This window comes from Mchenga conophoros, linkage group LG11, assembly GCF_057382185.1.
Source record: "Mchenga conophoros isolate Kocher_MC1m ecotype Shallow Benthic linkage group LG11, M_conophoros_male_GT1.1, whole genome shotgun sequence".
NCBI classification, from domain to species: domain Eukaryota; kingdom Metazoa; phylum Chordata; class Actinopteri; order Cichliformes; family Cichlidae; genus Mchenga; species Mchenga conophoros.
In genome coordinates, this window is record NC_140536.1 from 4,077,588 (window position 1) to 4,095,702 (window position 18,115).

At 44.7% G+C, this 18,115-nt stretch overlaps 1 protein-coding gene across 4 annotated transcripts in view; it reads right to left on the reverse strand.

Moving 5' to 3' along the window:
* tsnare1 (T-SNARE Domain Containing 1) overlaps window positions 1–18,115 on the reverse strand; it is a 314,760-nt gene that overhangs the window by 247,015 nt on the left and 49,630 nt on the right. For all 4 annotated transcript variants that reach the window (XM_085290554.1, XM_085290558.1, XM_085290555.1 and 1 more), the window contains exon 2: window positions 11,174–11,295. In XM_085290554.1, coding sequence (XP_085146680.1) covers window positions 11,174–11,258 — 85 coding nt within the window. In that variant the 5' untranslated portion in view covers window positions 11,259–11,295. The remainder of the gene's footprint in view (window positions 1–11,173; window positions 11,296–18,115) is intronic.

Sequence of the window (18,115 nt, forward strand, 5' to 3'; positions counted from 1 at the left end):
TCTCCAGTCCGAACGACATTCCAATGTCATTGCTGTATAGCCTGGTAGTGTGGATCAGTGAATCGATGTCTCGTTCACTCTTGGCATACAGCTTGATGTCATCCATGTACAGGAGGTGGCTGACAACTGCTCCGTTCCGTAGTCGGTATCCGTAGCCAGCCTTGTTAATGATCTCACTGAGGGGGTTCAGGCCTATGCAGAACAGCAGTGGGGACAGAGCATCTCCTTGGTAGATCCCGCACTTGATGGTGACTTGTGCTATGGGCTTGGAGTTGGCCTCTAGTGTTGTACGCCACATCCCCATTGAGTTCCTGATGAAGGCTCTTATATATATATATATATATGTGTGTGTGTGTGTGTGTGTGTGTGTACGATAGCAGTTGCTTTAAGGTGATTTATACTGTAATGGTATAGATGTAATGTGAAATTACATGATTTTCACGTAAAAATAGTAATGGGTTATTTTGTCAGCTTAAATTATTGGGTTTATTATACCCTAAAACTTAGTTATTTTACTTTTTTCACAATTTTTACACTGCTCTAAAAGCTATCAGACCCAAAGGCTACAGTAAGCAGGATAAGACACAGTAGGTTTGGGCAACACACTGACTTTTCCTCTCAGGTGTTTCAACCTGACCTGCAATGTCATAAAAGGAAAACAAAGCAAACTGCCCAAAAAACAAATAACGACAGCTTTATATATTCATCGTGAGTCAAATTCTTTTAAAGCGTCTGTGGTGCTGCTGCAAGACACAGCCCATCAGATTTTTATAGGTGAATAAAGCTTCTCTGTGATAAACTACAACACCTTAGAGATCCCAACTGATGGATGAACATCTGAACTCCACTGTGGATATTTCAAAATCAGACATAATGACATTTAAATAGACTGCTTCAAGTAAGCAATTTCAAGTTCACCAAACAGAAGTTCCACAAATGTAATAAAGTTAAATAAAAGAAAGAAAACAAATTCTCTTAGTGTGACACAGATGTTGCCCACACCTAGTTTAGAACGACCTGACGGTGGCATCGCAATATAAAGCCATCACGGTTTGTAACAAAATGTCATGTGTTATAAGGCCTTACTCACAGAAAGCTATTCTACCTGGAAATTTGAAAATGGAAATGTTTGCCATTCTGAAATTTCATCTTTCCATATGGTGAGCCATGTAGAGCTGTTGATTAAGCATGCTAGTCTGATGAAAACTGAAAGATGGAAAAAGGTTTTTCAGGTAAAGAACGAAATGCAAATATAATACAACAGCGGTCCCCAACCCCCGGGCCTCGGACTGGTACTGGACCGTGAGTCGTTTGGTACCGGGCCGCGAGAGTTGAGGCTCAGGTGTGAAATGTATAGTTTTCAGGGTTTTTATCGGTTTTCAGCGTTATTTTGTTATCGTTTTTATCATTTACTCGGTTTTCCTGGGCCTTTTCACGTGTGTTATGAATAAATTTTCTGCGGCCATGACTGAGTGACTTTGTGTTTGTGTCCCTTATTGTTATTACTTTCATTATTATTCATGGCTGTTTTGGGATGGTTTGTGTTTGGGATTTTAGACACTGGGTTCTGGGTTTGTGCTCCCTCTGTTGGTCCCTGGTGTTAGTGTTCCCCTGTCTCGTCAGGTTAATCAGGTCCAGCTGTTTCCCCCACCTGTGTGTGATTTCCTCTGCTCCTGGTCGCGTTGTCTGTGTTCATACCTGGTGTAATCCCCTGCGTGCTCTCCCTGCTGTTCTCCCTGCTGTTCTCCCTTCATGCTCAGGTTTGCTATTTCTTTGTGTAGTTTCTCCCAGTTAGTTCATCCTTAGTTCTGTTTTACCATCCCCACTTTATATTTGATATTATCAATAAATCACCCTCACACCTGAATAAGTGCTGCGTTTTGAGTCCTCCTTCCACTCTCCACACGGCCGCTGCCCCGGACCGTGACAGTACGACGTGACCACAACATGGACCCAGCAGCGCTTAACCCATCCAGGGAGCTACGGGAAAATCTCATCGATGCCACACAGGAGCTCATCGACCGGTGGCTGGAAAACCCGGGTGGCACGTCCCAGCGCGCTATAGAGAGGCGGCTACAGCGTCTGGTGACCGGTCTCCCATGGCTTCTGGGCTCGCTTTGTTCGTGGGAGCGGGAGTTCCTCCTTTTGGACCTCGGACTTCACCCCCCGTCTGCTTTTACTTTCGAGCAGCCTGAGGCGGTGAGCGAGCGACATGTTCTGGCTTCCCCAGATTCCAGGACTCTGTTTTCTGGGGCTATTCAGAGCGGGATGAGAGACAGTGTAGATAGCTTACCTACCTTCGTGGTAACGGATCCTTCGCAAGTGGGCGTCTACAAACCCTCTGTAAAACCGAGAGACTGTTTCTCTGCCGCTCCTTCTGAGCCAGGACTTTATCACCATTCTCCGGCTCAGTTCTGTGTCCGGCCACAAGCTCTCAGGTCTGTGGCTCAACCGTTAGCCTCCCTAAGGGCTCAATTACCCGTTCTGCCGCCGCTCCGGTTAGCCACTCAGCCACCACCACCGCTAGCATCGCTACAGCCCACAGTTCCGGTAATGGCTGAGCCACAATTTTCGCACTGTTTTTCCACCGCTGTTTCTGAGCAGGGAGACAAACTGTTTCACTACGGACCTGTTCCTCAAAAGCTGGCTACATTAGAGACTATTGCTCACTCCGGGGCTTCCCCAGAGGCTGGGTTACTGCCCTCAGCTTACTCTGGACCCCTGGAGGCCAAGATGCCAGCTGTGAACTGCACCGGGCTGTCACTGCCTGAGCAGGGTCAGTGCTCTGCGCAGCTGCAGCCCTCCTTATGTGTGCCGGAGGCCCACGTGCCTACTGCTTTTGTTTCATACGTGCCAGAGGCCCACGTGCCTACTGGTTTTGTTTCATACGTGCCAGAGGCCCACGTGCCTACTGGTTTTGTTTCATGTGTGCCGGGGGCCCCGGTGCCCACTGGTTCTGCGGCTGTTTTCGCTGGGGGGCCCGAGGAGCCCGTCCAGCCTCCTGCTTCGCTAGCTGGGGGGCCCGAGGAGCCCGTCCAGCCTCATGCCACACTGACTGCCACGTCGGCTGGGGGGCCCGAGGAGCCCGTCCGGCCTCCTGTGGCTGCTTCTCCACCTGTGGCTGCTTCTCCACCTGTGGCTGCTTCTCCACCCGTGGCTGCAGCGCCGCCTCCTGCAGTACCACCACCTGCAGCGCTACCACCTGCTACTACCACGCCTCAGCCTGAGGACGCAGCCTCGCCTGGCCCGGCTTCATCCACGCCTGGCCCGGCTTCATCCTCGCCTGGCCCGGCTTCATCCACGCCTGGTCCGGCTTCATCCACATCCTCGCCTGGCCCGGCTTCATCCACATCCTTGCCTGGTCCGGTTTCATCCACGCCTGGCCCGGTTTCATCCACGCCTGGCCCGGCTTCATCCTCGGCTTCATCCTCGCCTGATTCTGGTCCAGCTTCATCCTCACCTGGCCCAGCTTCAGCTACAGCGTCAGCTTCGCCTGGCCCAGCTTCAGCTACAGCTTCTTCATCGCCTGGTCCGGCTTCATCCTCGCCTGGCCCGGCTTCATCCTCGCCTGGCCCGGCTTCATCCACGCCTGGCCCGGCTTCATCCACGCCTGGCCCGGTTTCATCCACGCCTGGCCCGGTTTCATCTCCAGCTTCATCCACGCCTGGTCCGGCTTCGGCTACTGCTTCAGCATCGCCTGGTCCGGCTTCGGCTTCTGCTTCAGCATCGCCTGGTCCAGCCTTCGTGTCTGCATTCTCATCAGCCTCGCCTGGTCCAGCCTTCGTGTCTGCATCCTCGCCTGGTCCAGCCTTCGTGTCTGCATCCTCGTCTGGTCCAGCCTTCGTGTCTGCATCCACGCCTGGCCCGGCTTCATCCTCGGCTTCATCCTCGCCTGATTCTGGTCCAGCTTCATCCTCACCTGGCCCAGCTTCAGCTACAGCGTCAGCTTTGCCTGGCCCAGCTTCAGCTACAGCTTCGTCCTCGCCCGGCCCGGCTTCAGCTACAGCTTCTTCATCGCCTGGTCCGGCTTCATCCTCGCCTGGCCCGGCTTCATCCACGCCTGGCCCGGTTTCATCCACGCCTGGCCCGGTTTCATCTCCAGCTTCATCCACGCCTGGCCCGGCTTCGGCTACTGCTTCAGCATCGCCTGGTCCGGCTTCGGCTTCTGCTTCAGCATCGCCTGGTCCAGCCTTCGTGTCTGCATCCTCATCAGCCTCGCCTGGTCCAGCCTTCGTGTCTGCATCCTCATCAGCCTCGCCTGGTCCAGCCTTCGTGTCTGCATCCTCGCCTGGTCCAGCCTTCGTGTCTGCATCCTCGTCTGGTCCAGCCTTCGTGTCTGCATCCTCGTCTGGTCCGGCCTTCGTGTCTGCATCATCGTCTGGTCCGGCCTTCGTGTCTGCATCATTGTCTGGTCCAGCCTTCGTGTCTGCATCATCATCTCCGCCTGCTGCGGTCCCGGCTTCCGTGCCCTCAGCCTCGCCTGGCCCAGCCTCGTTTGGGTCTGGAGCTAAACGGCCGTTTTCTGGACCGCTGGCCGGGCTACTGGCCGGGCGCCGTTGCCTGACTGGCCGCCGTTGCCTTCCGCACGGCCGGCCCCCGGACCCTCTTCGCCTGAGCGGCCGCCGTTGCCTTCCGCACGGCCGGCCTCCTGAACCTTTTGTGCGCCTCTACGGCCTTCTTCGTGGCCGGCCGCCTGAACTGTGCTTCGGACTCTGCTCCCCTGTGAGTTTTGTGAACGTTTGTTTGGGACTCTGGGGCCTTCGTTTTGGTCATGGCCCGGTCCCTCCGTCCTGGGCCCCCTGCCACCCGCCCGGGTCTGGTGGTGTGTTTTTGTGGCTGTCAGGGGCCGGCCCTTGAGGGGGGGGTACTGTCATGGTCCTGCGGCCATGACTGAGTGACTTTGTGTTTGTGTCCCTTATTGTTATTACTTTCATTATTATTCATGGCTGTTTTGGGATGGTTTGTGTTTGGGATTTTAGACACTGGGTTCTGGGTTTGTGCTCCCTCTGTTGGTCCCTGGTGTTAGTGTTCCCCTGTCTCGTCAGGTTAATCAGGTCCAGCTGTTTCCCCCACCTGTGTGTGATTTCCCAGTGTCTCTTCGTGTACTTATAGTGTGTGATTTCCTCTGCTCCTGGTCGCGTCGTCTGTGTTCATACCTGGTGTAATCCCCTGCGTGCTCTCCCTGCTGTTCTCCCTGCTGTTCTCCCTTCATGCTCAGGTTTGCTATTTCTTTGTGTAGTTTCTCCCAGTTAGTTCATCCTTAGTTCTGTTTTACCATCCCCACTTTATATTTGATATTATCAATAAATCACCCTCACACCTGAATAAGTGCTGCGTTTTGAGTCCTCCTTCCACTCTCCACACGGCCGCTGCCCCGGACCGTGACAGTACCGGTACTAGTTTTATTTTGTTGTATTTATCCGCGACACGTTAAAGGCCGGTCCATGAAAATATTGTCGGGCATAAACCGGTCCGTGGCGCAAAAAAGGTTGGGGACTGCTGTAATACAATAATGGAACAATATAATGGGTGGTTTATTTTTTGCTTATCATTAAACAGATGATGAGCCTTGTAATAAAATATTAACAAGTGCATTTTTTCCCCCCATTCAGCATTCAAATTTTAAATCAACTCAGTGATTCTTGAGATAAGGGACAAAACATGTCCGGGAGATAAAACCCAATTTTGTGGTTAAAAATATGCATACGTGTTAACCCATTTTTTATACATATAGATTTATTTTAAATGGTACAATACATTACCAGTACCTTAAAAATCCATTGTCCAGAAGCAGGTGTGATAATATTAAAATACAGAAAAAAAAATTATAAGGTATTGACTTAAATACTTAGTGACGAGAGCCATGATGTTTAATTTTACATTACTTTTATAATATCAAAATATGCAATTGAAATTTTATTTTTAAATATTTTTAAGTGATTAAAATCGTGTCCAGAGCTTTTGTCAACACCATCAGATTGTTTTAAAAGTACAAAAAATCAGGAATTATTGTGGGTAGCTTACACTCTGAGGACCCCTTTACCACTTCCTGTTTGATACACATGCCATGAGGTCACTGCTGTGATAATTTGTTTGTTTTTATTTCATTTATTGCACACCTTTCTGATAAAACTATTTAATTTTTCTTTTTTGTAAAAAGAGCTTAATTTAGGTACATTGTAGAGGCCATAAGCAAATGATGAAAAACAAGATGGCTTCTGTCAGAAAAACATGTGTTATGAGAGAAAGTAGGGTATTTTGTCAACACCATCAGGATTTTTGTCTGACGGTGTTGACCCTTTTTCTAATGGTGTTGACAAATGTCACAAAAGTGTCCTATTCACGTTATTTTTACTAATATTTCGGTCATATTACTTCTTGTGTATTTTACTGATATTTCTGCTTCACAGATGTGTCAAATATTATCAAATTTGCCTTATCTTGAATCTCATTGTTTATGTATGCTTTATTAATCCTGTAGGAAAATGCTTAGTCCTCTGCATTTAACCCATTCACTCAGTGATGCAGTGGGCAGCTACCAATCCAGGATAGCCGCTGTTCGTTGGATTTGAACGCCCAACCTTTCGATCATGTGGCATCTACTGAGCTAGCTGTGCCCCGAGAGCTGTTCTTTAAGTGATGATGTATGAATCCTGCTTCCGGGCCCAAACTACTCTGTGTTTATTAAGCCTGTTGTGCTGTTAAAATGTTTTAATGCTTTTTATCTTGTTCTATTACATCTGAACAAGCCCCTAAAAACAGCCAGTGATCACTGTTGGCCTAACCATCGGGAACCCTCACGTTAACCTTTATCAAGTGGAAAACAGTTAGCATTCATCCTCCAGCTTCACTGTGTTTATCAAATTCAAATTCAAATTTTATTTGTCACGTACACAGTCATACACAGTACGATATGTAGTGAAATGCTTGGACAACTGCTCGTGACCTAAAGAAAACAAAAAAGGAAAAGGCTATGAATAAGATAGGAAATAAATATGAAAAATTAAAAAGGGTAAATTTAACTAGGAAGGAATAAAATATAAATTAAGGTTAAAAATGAAATAACTGTACAACACAAATTAGAATGAAGGGTAAATTTAACTGGGAGAATAAGATAAAATATATAAATTAAAGTTGAAAATAAAATAACTGTACAACAAAATACACAATATAGAACTATATAAGAATGTATGAAGAAATATAAATAAATATATACACAATAACAGCAGCATATACACAATAACAGCAGCGTGATTTAAGTAATGAAGTGAAACAATGTCCAGAATGTCCAGTGTGTGTAAGAACTGTATGTGTGGGTCAGTACTGTGTGGTGGTGTGATTGAGAGACCGTATCGCCTGCGGGAAGAAGCTCCTCCTCAGTCTCTCTGTGTTGGTCTTCAGGGAGCGGAATCGCTTTCCTGACCTCAACAGAGAGAACAGTCTGTTGTTGGGATGGCTGAGGTCCTTCACGATCTTCCTGGCCTTGGTCCAGCACCGCCTGCTGTAGATTGAGTGCAGGTCAGGGAGCTCGGAGCGGATGGTGCGCTCAGCTGACCGCACAACCCTCTGTAGAGCTCGTCTGTCCTGCATGGTGCTGTTCCCGAACCAGGTTAAGATGTTTCCCGTCAGGATGCTCTCTATGGTGCAGGAGTAAAAGTTCCTGAGCACCTTGGAGGGCAGTTGGAAGTCTCTCAAGCGTCTGAGGTGGTAGAGACGCTGACGGGCCTTTTTCACCACGGTGTTGATGTGACAGGACCATGACAGGTCCTGCGTGATGTGAACTCCGAGGTATTTGAAGCTGTCCACTCTCTCCACTGGGCACTCGTTGATGACAGGGGTCTGGTAGTTCCTCTCCTGCTTAGTGCTGAAGTCCACTATCAGCTCCTTTGTCTTACTGACATTTAGAAGGAGGTTGTTCCTCTGGCACCAGTTCTCCAGATTCCTAATCTCCTTCAGGTAGGCCGTCTCGTTGTTATCAGAGATCAGGCCCACCACGACGGTGTCGTCAGCAAACTTGATGATGGTGGTGGAGCTGGTAGTGGCCACACAGTCATATGTGTACAAAGAGTACAGCAGGGGGCTCAGAACACACCCCTGGGGGGCTCCAGTGCTGAGAGTGGTGGAGGCTGAGACATGTCCGCCCATCCTTACTGCCTGTGGTCTGCCAGTTAGGAAGTTGGAGATCCACAGACACATAGATGAGCTGAGTCCCAGATGCTCCAGCTTGGTGGTGAGTGTGGAGGGAATTATGGTGTTAAATGCAGAGCTGTAGTCTATGAAGAGCATTTTAACATAATTCCCCCTTCTAGTGTCCAAGTGAGTGAGTGATGTGTGGAGGAGATGAGAGATGGCATCGTCTGTGGAACGATTTGGACGGTAAGCGAACTGTAGTGGGTCCAGTGTGTCTGGTAGTGAAGAAATGATGAAGTCTCTGACCAGGCGTTCAAAGCACTTCATCACTACTGAGGTGAGGGCTACAGGGCGATAGTCATTGAGAGAAGCAGGGTGGGGTTTCTTCGGGACAGGAACAATGATGGACTCTTTGAAGCATGTGGGGATCACCGACTGAGATAGAGAGATGTTGAATATCTCAGTGAACACAGGAGCTAGCTGGTATGCGCAGTCTCTTAGGATACGACCTGGGATGCCGTCTGGTCCTGCTGCTTTCCTGGTGTTCACTCTCTTGAAGGCTCTCCTTACTTCATGCTCGGAGATGACGAGCACGTTTCCGGTGCTGGCAGTATCTTCCTGTCTGCAGCCGTTAGCGCCGCTAACACTAGCATTGTTGGAGTCCTTAGCTGCAGCCTTGAAGCGAGCATAGAAAGTGTTCAGCTCGTCTGCCAGAGTCACGGCCGCGTTCGTCATACCGGTTGTTGGTGCTTTATAGTCCGTTATTGTCCTTAGTCCCCGCCACAGGCTCCTAGAGTCACTCTGTTGGAGTTGTGACTCTAGTTTCCTCCCGTAGCACTGCTTCGCCTCTTTCACCGCCCTCCGCACGTTATATGACGCGGCTTTGTACGGGTCCATGTCCCCCGTCATGAGTCCCGTGTTGTAGGCAGCGGTGCGGGATCTCAGAGCGTCGTGGATGGTTTTATCCACCCACGGCTTCTGGTTGGGAAACGTTGTGATAGTCATCATGTTTAGGTGGAAACAAGCAATCTAACTTTAACTCTGTTAAATGTCATATATTCTGTTTTCATGGATGCCTGGATGTTACACCTGGTAAAGCAGCCGCACTGATCATTTTATTAAAGATGAAAGAATTTAGACAGTTTGTAACTCTCAGTGATGCTGCAGAGTTCCTTTGACTTTGGGATCCTGCAGCAGAGTTTGGACCTGGAAATGGCTAATGACATCAAACTTAATGGCCGGATAGCATTTCTATTGCTTAATGCATAATTGTGTTGTGAATATTCATCCTTAATCTGTGAAAAAGCATAAGGTTCAGAAAAATTATAGTAATTACAAAATGGTACATTTCAGGCTAGAATAGCAAAGGGGAACCTGTCAGTAGAGCAACGAAGGAGAAGGAACAGGGATGATCAAAAAAGGAGAGAAAAAATTAACAGCCAGCCTGAGTTGAAGAAAGAGTTTCTCATAAAGGAAAGGGAAAGATATAGAGTGAAAGAGGGAAAAATAAAGAACACCAGTGATCTGAAAGGAAGAGAAAAAAGTCAGAAGAGAAGGTTTTGGAAACAAGCACAGAGAGACAAAAGGAGAGAAAGTCCAGCAGGGTCTAAACACACAACCACAGAGAACTTTAGGAATCAAGGAGTAGTAGGCAGCTACTTGCTGGTGAACTATTAAGATGTAGAACTTGACATGTGCAAAAACAGAATTGTTATGATGTGTCTTGTGATATTACAAAGGTTGTTAAGGTTTAATTGTCATTTTGAAAGAAATAATATCTTGTTTTCTACTAGAGCAGGGGTGTCAAACTCAAATACACAGTGGGCCAAAATTCAAAACTGGAACAAACTCGCAGGCTAACCTTAATATTTATTGAAATATATTTATTCCTCCAGATATAAGAATGAATCTTTTCTTATGGACTCAAACACGTTTTGGTGAAAAACTGAATATGGAACAAGCAAAGCTTAATACTAAACAATATATATATTAGCTGTATAATACCAGTAGACCAGCTCTGATAGTAATTTGGTGTGGCTTCGCGGGCCAGAGTTTGACACCTATGTACTAGAGTGTCACCACCGTCAGACCTTGTCAACTCCATAATATAGAGTTTTTGTTTATTTTTCTCTTTTGGAGAACCATATAGTTTCCTCTCTCATGATCTTCCAATAAAAATACGTAATTTTCTCAATAAATGTGTAATTTGCTGCTTAATATGACTGTTTCTTATACAGATTAAATACAAGCTTCTGAAAATATGTATGACTGTAACTCTAATAATAAAAAGCCAAAACAATCTTAATTTTAAATGTGGTATAATTACTTTGAAAACATATGTGCATAAACAATAGAATAGAGAAGCTGCTAATAGTCAAAAGAGCTGAAACAACTTAATTTAAAATATATATTTTTGCATTTCTTTGTGTCTGACGGTGTTGACAAAAACCTTGCACTTCTCCAGGAAAAACACAAATTATTAAAAAATGTTACACCTGGGAGATTGTACCAAAACATGGTGAGACAGCCAAAACTTTGTGTAACAATTATATGTAAATATGTTTTTGAAAAATCAAAAAATATATTTTAGAAAATTAAAACCTTTTTTGTCCCTAATCTCAGGAATCACTGATCTGTAAACTGAAACTTTGGCCCAAGAACAAGGTATTGAACTCAACTATAGATTTGAAGAATTGTTACACTCAGTAACAATTCTTCAAAAAGCCCTGCTGTTCAAGCAGGGCTTTTTGGTAAATGCCACCTACATGCTAAAATACCTGCAGCGGTATCCTGGACATGTATTCAAATTAATTAAAATGATAAAAATTGTAACCTGATGATTTACAAAAAAGCAATGGCACCACTGAGTATTTATTTATTTATTTATTACTTCTTTCAATAATTGTCAAGACCCTTCCTGTCTAATAACATAAAGCATTAAACTTTAGGTTTACGACAAATTAAACCATCGCCATATTGTTATGAACATGTACATGTAGAATATCTTAAATGGCATCGTAAAATAGCATTTTTCTGTTCTTACCTACTGGCTGGTAGCCCTGCCTCATAGGACCTCCAAATGGGTTACGACTGCCAAAGGAGCCGCTGTCAATGGAACCATATGACATCCTGCCTGATGGTTGCTGAAGTGTCAGCTGCACACAACTGGGGAGGAAACAATAACCTGAATCAAACGAAAGAACGTAATTTATTTCCACTTTGGTCTTCTTCTAGTTTAAAATGAAATGCACTCCGAGAACTGACAGTAGGTGACAAAGTACACATGGGTTGTATGATGTATTTGTAGATGTAAACCATGTACAGATGGAATCATAAGAGAAAAATTCCTACTAGAGTTATTTTCTGATCTCTGTCGAGAACCAGCGATGTGACTGTTGCTGAATATGGGATAGTTCTTACTATAAAGAATGCAAAAAAACATAAGGGCACATACAACATACTTGCAGCATCCGCAGTTAGCAGTAGCATCCATAATTGTACAATACCAATGTAGTCGATGGATTAAAAATAAGGTTTTGCGTGTCAAAGTAATGCTCATATCTGTCCTAGTATGAAAACATTCTACAACTGATTGAAATTTGAAGAAACAACAGCTCAGTATATCCAACGTGCCTATGTCTGTGTTGTAGAGATAGCTGAAGTAGGGCTGCTTAAACTGTTACCAGCCAAATTCTCATAGAATAGTACTTTGCGACTCAAGGCAGGTCTCGACTGCACTGATTCAAGCAACAGAACTGCAAGGAAAGACTCCTGCTTATGTTAAAGGTAGAAATTTATAGTGAGTACAACTGTAAATAGAGCAATGACTCACTTTCTGTAAAGAAACCATTTGAAGGCAAAGAAAACACAAGAACACAAGGACTTTATTTATTCAGGTCAAATGGAAATCACATCACCAAATGATAGTATCTTAACATTGCTTCATGTTATTCATGTTCCTAATTAATATTTAGTCTTTAACATGAATTTTGGGTAACTATAGCATGTCAGGACGTTGTATCACATTGCTACTTCATGTTTGCTTATTCCACAGTTGTGGCCCCCTCTCCCTTCCATATGGCTCGCAGCAATTTGGAGTGGCTAACTCTAGACCTTTAGTGGAAATGTCTTTCTCATTGCCTGTGTACAACTCAACTCTGTGATGTTATAGACTTATACACTTCATCCATTGCTTAGATTCCTATAAAATGCTCTATTCTGCCGTATATCTGCCTTTACATTGTTCCTACAGCTTGAAATAAGGTCATAAGATGGCAAGCCTATCAATCTTTACAGCAGAGACATGGCAACATGCTCCATTGATGTACAGATTTTTTTTAATAGCCAATGTGGATTGATTTATAATAGCAAAAATCATTGGATGATGTATTTGAGCCGTTTATAAAATTGTGTACCTGCTACCAGTGGCTTTATACTCAAATGTGTGTGTTGCCACTGGAATGAACATTTTATTTCATGAATTGTCTTGTTTCATACTATGGCAGAAATGCTGGACTCTTGTAGTGACAATTACAGCTAATTTGTGAATATTATCTTTCTTACCTTATCATCAAATTCCTTTACTTGAAAGAGCACTGTTGGTTATATGTAGGTAGTACATTTTAAAGGAACTGGAGCAGCTTAATCCTTCTAACATGCAAGGACTAAAAACATAAGTATTTCAGTGTCGTTAGGATGTTAACCCATAGCCCACTTAGAAAAGTAAAAGAGTAGTGGGCAGAGAATACTTCTCTGAATGCTACAGAAAAGGTCAAAGAATCATGCGAACATGTGTTTCACCAGCGGCCAGAGTCACACAGATGACACTGAAATCAACAAATCTCTCTGACTGCTTCAGCATGCCTACCAAAGGTCAGAATGTGATACTGGTCAAAGGGCCAAAACTCCTTCTCTGACCGTGAAAGACAAGCATTCAGACAAGCAGGAGAATATGATTACACACTGGAGTCACTGAGCTGCCCATTGTTGTGATGAAGCCAGTGAATCGGACCTATAGGACTGGCATAATGAGAGCAAAGTGGGACAGATACAGATTCACTGGGCCACGAGAAGGTTTAATCCGATTAATTTTCATTGAGAAGGGAGATTAATTACTTTTGGCAGTCCATAAACAATCTTCACTCTGCTTGATTTCAAGCCCAGTGACTGTGACACACATCCCTTATGAAGTGTGGACATGCACCATTTCTGTCTGCATGTAATGTGGATGGATGCACATTCGCATTCACACAAATCTGAATAAACCTCACCCTTCCACCAATGAGTGGAAATATAAATCCCCCACTTGGTTCAGTTGGCTTCTCAGACAAGTAGAAATTGAGGTCAGAGTGGTGGTGAAACTTAAAAATCATTGCTGTGCTATTACTCATGCACATGATGGCATCATCCCTGGTGATGTCACCAGAGCCTGCCCTGTCCTCAGAATCCCAGCAGTCTGTCACATCATCATCACTGTGGTTAAAAGTGAGGCCAAGAGCTGCTTCTGTTCTCTTATTGATAAATAATCATTTATACAGACACATTTGCACAAGGAATGAAGTTGTCATAAAGCCAGACTGAGACAGTGCAAATATCATTTTGCCTCTTTGACAAGCCTGTGTATAAACGGCTTTAACATTGTGGTTCAACCATTGTTAAACTATTGTTAAGTTAAACATACAGTATGAAACCACTGAGTTTAGATAAGGTGCTAAACACTCCTTTACCCTCTAGCAGGTTTTTGCCTTTAAGTTTCTTGTTTTGTTGTTTAGCTGAAACTATGTGCACAGAGCTGCAATTAAGTCTACATCAGTCTGTCAAGATAGGAGAGAATGTACTGACAGCTGCTGATTCTCAGCACAGACTGGATGGACATGATGCCGCATTAACAGCATGCTGAGCGAAACACCTCAGGAATTGGTGATTTATTTTTTTTTTAGCATGTGGCAATCTTCGGGAGCAAAAGCTTTTTAATAAATTTGTCGGATAGTGTAAAATCACAACAGCAGTTGCTTTCAGGTGATTTATCCTGTAAAGTAAAGACCCTATAGCAGGGGTATCAAACTCATTTTACATCGCGGGCTGCATACAGCCCACTTTGACATAAGTGGGCCGAACCAGTGAAACTCCCCTTTCTGTCAGTGTAAAGAAGTTACATATTTAACTGTTTTTCTACATGATAAAGAAAAAGCTGTGACAAAGAAAGAAATCTGTCAGCAAATTGTAAGAAAGAAAACTGTAAACTTACAGAAAAAAAGTTTAAGTAGCTCATTGCTTAGACTGACCATATTTTTTGTTAACTAAATGTGGAAGAGCAGCGGCTCTACTCTGAGCCCCTCCCAGATGGCTGAACTTCTCACCCTATCTCTAAGGGAGAGGCCAGCCACCCTTAGGAGGAAGCTCATTTCGGCTGCTTGTATCCGCGATCTCGTTCTTTCGGTCACTACCCACAGCTCGTGGCCATAGGTGAGGGTAGGGACGTAGATCGACCGGTAAATTGAGAGTTTCACTTTTACACTCAGCTCTCTCTTCACCACGACGGACTGGTGCAGCGTCTGCATCACTGCGGCACACTCAGCTGCGAACCGTTCCAGTGCAAACTGGAGGCCCTCACCCGATGAAGCCAACAGAACCACATCATCCGTGAAAAGCAGAGACAAGATTCTGAGGCCACCAAAGTGAAAGCCCTCCGCCACTTGGCTGCGCCTAGAAGTCCTGTCCATAAAAATTATGAACAGAATCGGTGACAAAGGGCAGCCCTAGCGGAGCCCATCACCCACCAGGAACGAGTCCGACTTATTACCGGCAATGCGAACCAAGCTCTTGCAACAGTTGTATAGGGATCGAATGGCCCGTAGCAATTGGCCAGACACCCCATACTCCCGCAGCACCTCCCACAGGACACCCCGATTGACACGGTCGAATGCCTTCTCCAAGTTCACAAAACACATGTAGACTGGTTGGGCAAACTCCCATGCACCCTCAAGTATCCTCGAGAGGATAAAGAGCTGGTCCAGTGTTCCGCGACCAGGACGGGGCGGACCTCATCCACACCAGGGGGCTCTGCCACCAAGGAGCTGTTTAACTGCCTCAGTGACCTCGCCCCCGGAAATTGGTGGGTCATCCCCCTCATCCCCACACTCTGCTTCCTCCTCGGAAGACGTGTCAGTGGGAATAAGGAGGTATTCCTTCCACCGCCCAACAATTTTCTCAGTCGAAGTCAGCAGCGCTGGGCCAGCACTATACACAGTGCAGGTACAGCACCGCTTTCCCCTCCTGAGACGCCTGACGGTTGGCCTCTCCGAACTCCTCCCACACCCGAGTTTTTGCTTCAGCCACTGGCCGAGCCGCATTCTGTTTGGCCTGTCGGTACCTGTCAGCTGTCTCCGAAGTCCCACAGGCTAACCAAGCCCGATAGGACTCCGGAGGCAGCCTGGTGGCTCCCTTCACCTCTGGTGTCGGAGATTACCACCACGACAGGCACCAACCACCTTGAAGCCGCAGCTCAATGCAGCAGCTTCAGCAATGGAGATGCTGAACATGGTCCATTCGGACTCAATGTCCCCAGTCTCCCTCGGAATGCTTTTGAAGCTCTGCCAGAGGTGTGCGTTAAAGATCTTGCGGACTGGGGCCTCTGCTAGGCGTTCCCAGCACATCCTCACTACGCATTTAGGTGCACCGGGTCTGTCCAGCGTCCTCACCCGCCACCTGATCCAACTCACCACCAGGTGGTGATCAGTTGACAGCTCAGCCCCTCTCTTTACCCGAGTGTCCAGAAGATATGGTCGCAGGTCTGGTGATACGATTACAAAATCGATCATCGACCTGCAGCCTAGAGCGTCCTGGTGCCACGTGCACTTATGGACACTCTTATGTTCAAGATTCAATCAAATTTAGGTTTTCTTTGCTCAAAATAAATTTCTCCTCAAAATGCAACACTTGCACCACCAATTCTTTTTTACGTGCGCTCAAAATTGTTTTATGTGCGCTCAGAATAGTGGCACAAAAATAACGCCATACTTGTTGACAGTGAAAATCCTGACCTTGAGATGCATTATTACAAGAAACATAAATTATAAAGGCTAATGTAACAAAAATAGCACATATCATAATCTTGAATTGCAAGAATTTACAATTTCCATCAGTGCTTGGAAAAAAAAAAAGATTTTCTTGTAGTAAACATGTGGCTTTGATGCAATTTCACAACACACAAAAATTCCAAAGATTTTTCTAGCACATCAAATGCCTCCTTTGAATGAAGACAGCCTTTCCTTTTAGAGGAAAATAAGCCCTTACACTGGTAAACAGAGTAGATGTGAGGTAGAGTGGTGTGCACCCCTGTGTGACACTGCAGGACACAGAAGGATGGTAAATGCAGGCCTGGCAGGGCAGAATGACTGGATCCGCAGCTACTCGACACCCCCACTGGTTTCATTCAGTTCCCTACTCCTTTCACAGCTGTCATTATCTGCAACACAAGGCTTAGCTTAGCCCGAGCAGGCAACTGAGCAGAAATAAGCCTACGCCCTGGACACAAATGCTACATTTATCACAAACAAGCAAGGGCCAACCTGAGATGGAACTGTGAGTGAGCATGTATAAATATGTGTGTGTGCGTCTGTGTGTATATGAAGGCTGATGTGATCAAATTGTTAAAAAAAAGTGCTGATATTATCAACCATAATAGTTAACTTTTTATACATATAAATACACACATAATCTTATATATATATATATATATATATATATATATATATATATATATATATATATATATATATATATATATATATATATATATATATGTGTGTGTGTGTGTATGTATATGTATATATATATATATATATTATAACAGTGCTGCACAATTATTTTGATCTGCATTAACATCAGAACTTTTATAGAGAGAGTACTGCCTTCACATTTGTACAAATATTTGCATAAATATAAAATATAATGCAAAATTAAAGCGACAGTGCACTGCTCTCACTTTTATATAGTTCTACAGTAATATAAAAAATATCTAAAACTTCCTTCATTGTAGCTACGTAATGGATGTGACTGGGCAAAGAGATAACGCATCGTTTGTCCAGTAAGTTGTCCATTTTCCTTTAGACTTTGTTAGACATTGTGGTTAGTGGACATTTATATTTGGCCAAATGGAATGGCGCGGAATTGGTGATTTCAGTGCATCCTGATGCTTTGTACAGGTGCACTTTTATGGACAGCTGACTTTATGTTGGATCATTCACGTTAGCAGCCATTGCATTGTTTTTCTTGACCTTCACACATCAATTGAACTACAGTTTGTGCATATGATTTGTTCCTGCCACTCGCCCTAAATCCATGTATTTCCACACAACAGATGATGATCCACTTCAAGGGACAAGCTCTTCACCTTCTGCTGTGGTAGACACTTGATTTTCGCTGTGTGTCTCTTTAAGGCAGAGTTATTGAACCAGACTAGTCCAGGAAATTTCAAGCTGTACAGTGCACTAATTTAGAGCGTGATTTGCTCTTGCTTTGTGTTTACTGATGGAGCACACATTTTCAGGATCACTCATTCATGCTCATGTAATTGTGGGAGGCAACAATCATGATTGTTGTTTAAATGTAATTGTTGTGATATTTTGATACCATGGTAGCATTTACAGGATATTGTTTTATTGTGATATTATACAGAAAAGAGTTACTCAATAAGGCCCATTTAATAGTTGTTTTTCTCTTTCTCTCTGACCCAAGAATTGATGTGTAAGACTCACAGGCTGGTACCCCAAGGTCGAAAATACCACAGAGACGAGACCACTTCCTTACTCCCATCCTCCCTTCTTTATCTCTTAGAAAAAGGCTCGTTAAAGGCTAGGTGGTTTGTTTCAGAATTCACTAATGAAAGAACTCTGTATTCTATGTCTAGGAGTGTATTTTGCTGGGATGATCATAAATTGTAGCTGAACTGATAAACTACACACAGGATACTTCTTTGCTCACA